The 5,018-nt window shown below is 48.5% G+C and overlaps 1 protein-coding gene across 1 annotated transcript; it reads left to right on the forward strand.

Annotated features, from left to right (window-relative positions):
• Positions 1–3,714: 3,714 nt before the first annotated feature.
• LOC123152298 (peroxidase 2-like) lies at positions 3,715–4,895 on the forward strand. The gene has a single exon (XM_044571878.1). The coding sequence runs from the start codon at positions 3,790–3,792 to the stop codon at positions 4,762–4,764; it is 975 nt and encodes a 324-aa protein (XP_044427813.1). The 5' UTR covers positions 3,715–3,789; the 3' UTR covers positions 4,765–4,895.
• The last annotated feature ends 123 nt before the right edge of the window (positions 4,896–5,018 follow it).

The raw sequence follows: 5,018 nt of genomic DNA on the forward strand, positions 1-5,018 counted from the left end.
AGAACAATTGCTACCTAATTTGTTTGGTCAATTGATGTGCAACACATTTTGAACATCACACTAGCTCTAGGGATGATGGAAGATTTTGTTTCATGGCATTTTAATAAGAGTGAAATTTTCTCGGTGAGATCGACTTACCATGAAGAATGGGAGCATCGGCATGGACGAAAGTTGAGGATGACAAACTCACTACAAGCCTCAAGTACTACTCCAGTCTAGCGTACCATTTGGAAATTGTGTGTGCCATCAAAAATTAAAATCCATGTTTGGAGAACTTTGCTTGGAGCCATTCACTGTCATGGAATCCTAGCTAACAGACATATGTTGACAGCTCCCAGTGCCCTTTATGCAACTTGGATTGTGTGAGTATCAGGCATGCCTTCTTCCTATGCCCAAGAGTATAGGAAAATTGGCTGATTTTGGGACTACGAGAGCTGGTAAATAAAGTCTGCATAGTAGAGGGAAGGCGATTTAGTGCTTGCTGATTTACTCCTCTCCAAAAACCCTATGAAGCCCCTGGTGGCCAATGTATAACGCAACGATCTGGTGGTCACATCAATCTGGTACATGCGGTGGGAGCACCGCAAGTAAATACATGGAGAGGACATCTATGATCCAACCAGGTTGGCCCAAGCAATCTCAACCCTTGCAATGAATTTCTCACGAGCAAAACTGAATAACACCGGAATCAAGAGACATGGCTGGTCTAAGCCGCTGGAGGAAGTTATCGAACTCAATGTCAATGCCGCATTTGACCACAACAAGGGTACATGAGGTACGGGAGCAGTGCTGCTTGATGATGTTGATTTCTTCGTCCCAGCACCCTGCAGTGACATGCCATTTGTGGAAGACACGATGATGCCGGAAGCTTGAGGACTACGAGATGGACTCTACTCACGAATGATGTTGGTCGCAACAAAGTGTGTGTTGAGGGCAATTTCTTGGAGGTCAATGAGATCATGCAGAATGGTGGGAATTCGGTTGGTCTAGCAACGGGGATTTACAAAGAATGCTCCTTTTTTGCTAGTAATTTTACTTCCATAGTCTTTAGTCATTGCCCTCGGTAAGCCAATGTGGTCACATATTTTCTAGCTAGGAACTTGGAGGTTTCTCAAACCATTGTTTGGAAATCAGAGCCCACAGATTTCCTAGTGGATGTATTAACGAACGATGTATCACTCTTTTCGCATTAAATATAAATCGCCATGATGGCATTCCTTAAAAATAGATTTATCTTAAGTTTCTTCTGAATTGCCTCAATATAAATGCTCCATCATTTTAAGGTTCTGATTAACTTTAGGGCATATGTAACTAAACACCTAAAAGAATTTAGCTCCTCAAAAGAGAGAGGACTACAACATTTTTTGTTGTTTTCAACGAGCTTTTTTTCTCAAAGGAAAAGCAGTCAAACTCTGCGGTAAGGTTTATCTTAAATTTCTTCTGAGCTGATTCAAAATCAATGCTCCATCCTGTCAAGGCTTTCATTAACTTTTGATATCTTTGGCCAAATCCTTAAACGACCTTAACCCCCCAGAAGACTCATTTGAGGAGCCCTTTCTAACAAAACCTTGAAAAGGTTCAACTCCCCAAAATGTGAGGAGAAGTGTCGATTGTCGCTAAAATTTGAGCAGCCCAACCCACATCGAAATATTCTTTTCAGCCGCCTCTCTCTCTCTCTCTCTCATCCAAGTCCACATCGGTGCCGCCCGTCACGTTCCTTACCTTCGTCGACCACCCCACATACCCGCCGACACCCTGCAGCCCCGTCGACCACCTACCCCACCTTTGATTAGCTCGGTGGCCGCTGCCACCACCGCCGCGAGCTTGTCGATGAGGAGGGCCACTGCGTCGCCACGTTTCACCAGGAACAGAACTGCATCGCCTCCCGAATCTTCCCCGCCGCCTCCCCGTGCTCCTGATTTCAAGCTGCCGCAACGTGAGCCATGCTGCAGCCTCCTCAATCTCATATTGCAGCCGTTGATGTACCGACGCTCCGGTCGTGGGGCAAGTGGGTGGCGGAGATCTGCAATTTGGATACGATGGCACTCATGTGGCTTCGCACATTCGCCACTGCGTAGGATGTGGCGCATGCCTATGACGTCGTGGTGCTCTCCTCTATATGTGAGTCTGACAAAGCTAAACTCCCTGTTGACGCGACCACCATTGCCACCCGTTAGGGTCACCTCCGGGCCAACGAGAAGGAGAAGCATGTAGTCGAGTGCGCCGATGTCACCTTGATGGAAGCGCTCTTGAATGAGGACCTGTAGATCCTCGCCGAGAACTTTCCATTCTTCGAGTCCATGGAGAACACACACACGATTGAGCGCGAGCTCCATAAGATTACTTGCCTCAAAGACGAGGTGAGGAGATGTTCAAGGAGCTCGATGAGCTCGTCGACGACGAGTAAAATAAGGAAGTCTCATGCGGTGGAGTGAGTCCACCGCCAATGACCATGTGGCCTGCCCCTATGGCGGGGGACGGGATCATCCCCACCTCCTTCGAGTCGCACTTCTCCGACTTCTCGGAGGACAGCGAGGGGTAGATCTCCTCTTTTATATATTGAGTATCCAGTTTTGTTTTGTTTCTCTCGATGCTTTAACTAATTTGAAGTCGATATAATGTCAATGTATTAGATTGCCTCTTTTATATATTGAGTATCTAGTTTTGTATAGTTTCTCTCGATGCTTCAACTAGTTTGAAGTCGATGTAATGTCAATGTTATAGGTAATGGATTGTTTAATTATGATCTGTATGATGTTAATGTGATACTCTTTTTTAATTAAGCAGTGTGTGGTAGTTTAAATTTATGGGCAAAGAATTATTTGGGAAGTTAAGTTTTAGGTGTCCGGATAGCTCTACATTTGTTTAACCCCTCCAAATTTGAGAAGCTAAGTATTGAAGAGATAGGGAGTTATACAATTTAGGGGTTCAATTAGAGATTCCATTATGATCTCATGATTCCACACATCTACTTGTAGCCCGCGACTGAGTTTGTTTTACAAAAGTCAGCGGCCAATATAGGCAGTTGTTGAAGTTTTCTTTAATTTAAAAGAGTCCACCTAACTGCGTTTCCATGCAACCGACTCACCATGTGCGGAAGCATACTCTATGAGAAATCAAGAATTTGATTGGGCAACCACTGCCATGCATGCATGTTTACGAATGAAGCAAAAACCAAATATATGCGCATGCAAGAGGCAAAAGACAGCCCACTGCCGTGCATGAGACCTTTCGGGCACACGGAACACGTAAGAACACCCATCACAATTACTCCCTCCGTTCGGAATTATTTGTCGCAGAAATGGATATATCTAGATGTATTTTAGTTCTAGATACATCCATATCTAAGACAAGTAATTCCGAACGAAGGGAGTATCACGGAAGTTAAGCTCGTATATATCTTAATCCCAATTATACTGGTGCCAACAATATCAAAGCTATATACTAATGTACAATCATACACTCATACCTCGCTGGCCACAACATGCTTATATCTCATCAAGACATTTCAGTGAACGAAACCAAACAAGAGAACGTCTACCACAATCAGACTCCAGCACCCTCCATGTTCCATACCAGCTAGAGCAGCACATGCTGGTCAATTATCGACCCAATGTCGTCGATTAATCATCTGATGAGACTAGCTATCCGATGTCGTCGATCGATGCACGTATAAATAGCCATACCTATCGAGCAACATCTCATCGCCTTCTCATCGGTCGATCACACTCTCTCGATACCGATAGTACACAGGCTGATACTTACAGTAGTTAAGAGCTTGAGGAGACAATGGCCGCCGGCTGGCTTAAGCTCTCCGTAGCACTGACATGCGCATTGCTCTTGTCGTCGGCCTGCCATGGCCTGCAGGTGGGCTACTACAAGAAGACGTGCCCTCGCGTGGAGGCCATCGTGAGGGATGAGGTGAAGCGCTTCGTCTACAAGAACGCCGGCATCGGCGCCGGCCTCATCCGCATGTTCTTCCACGACTGCTTCGTGCAGGGCTGCGACGCCTCCGTCCTCCTCGACCCCACGCCCGCCAACCCGCAGCCGGAGAAGCTGAGCCCGCCCAACTTCCCCAGCCTCCGCGGTTTCGAGGTCATCGACGCCGCCAAGGACGCCGTCGAGAAGGCGTGCCCCGGTGTCGTCTCCTGCGCGGACATCGTCGCCTTCGCCGGCCGTGACGCCGCCTACTTCCTCACCAGGTTGACGATGAAGATCAACATGCCGGCCGGCCGCCTCGACGGGCGCGTCTCCAACTCCACGGAGGCCCTCGACAACCTGCCGCCCCCGGTCTTCAACCTCGACCAGCTCGTCGCCAGCTTCGCCGCCAAGGGCCTCACCGCGGAGGACATGGTCGTGCTCTCCGGCGCCCACACCATCGGGGTGTCCCATTGCTCGTCCTTCGTCTCCGATCGCCTCGCCGTCCCCTCCGACATCAACACCGGCTTCGCCAACGTGCTGAGGAGGCAGTGCCCCGCCAGCCCAAGCCCGGCCAACGACCCCACGGTGAACCAGGACGTGGTGACCCCCAACGCGCTCGACAACCAGTACTACAAGAACGTCCTGGCGCACAAGGTGCTCTTCACGTCGGATGCCGCCCTTCTTGCCACGCCGGCGACGGCCCAGATGGTGCGCGACAGTGCCAACATTCCGGGGCAGTGGGAGGCCAAGTTCAACAAGGCCATGGTCAAGATGGGAACCATCGAAGTGAAGACCGGTTACCAGGGAGAGATCAGGAGGAACTGCAGGGTCGTCAACCACTGAACGAACGAATCATCATGGCGTTCCATTTTGTTTTGCGGTCTTTGGTTTTTGCACTGGCGGGGTCACCTACTTGTGATTGTGAGTGACTTTGGCCGAATTTCACGCATGTAATTTGTCGTTGTTTCAACTCATACAAATTCTTTGGCTGGTTATTGGTGCTACCTACAGTAGTTCCTTTTCCTTTTTGGCGAATCAAACAGATGTATAAATCAATCAGCGAGATGTAATCTGCTTCTCTTTTCCTCCACAAGAAA

This window comes from Triticum aestivum, chromosome 7A (assembly GCF_018294505.1).
Source record: "Triticum aestivum cultivar Chinese Spring chromosome 7A, IWGSC CS RefSeq v2.1, whole genome shotgun sequence".
Taxonomy (NCBI): domain Eukaryota; kingdom Viridiplantae; phylum Streptophyta; class Magnoliopsida; order Poales; family Poaceae; genus Triticum; species Triticum aestivum.

What these genes read in the sequence shown, in the direction of transcription:
- LOC123152298 (XM_044571878.1), top strand. Translation starts at nt 3,790, where the DNA reads ATGGCCGCCGGCTGGCTTAAGCTCTCCGTAGCACTGACATGCGCATTG.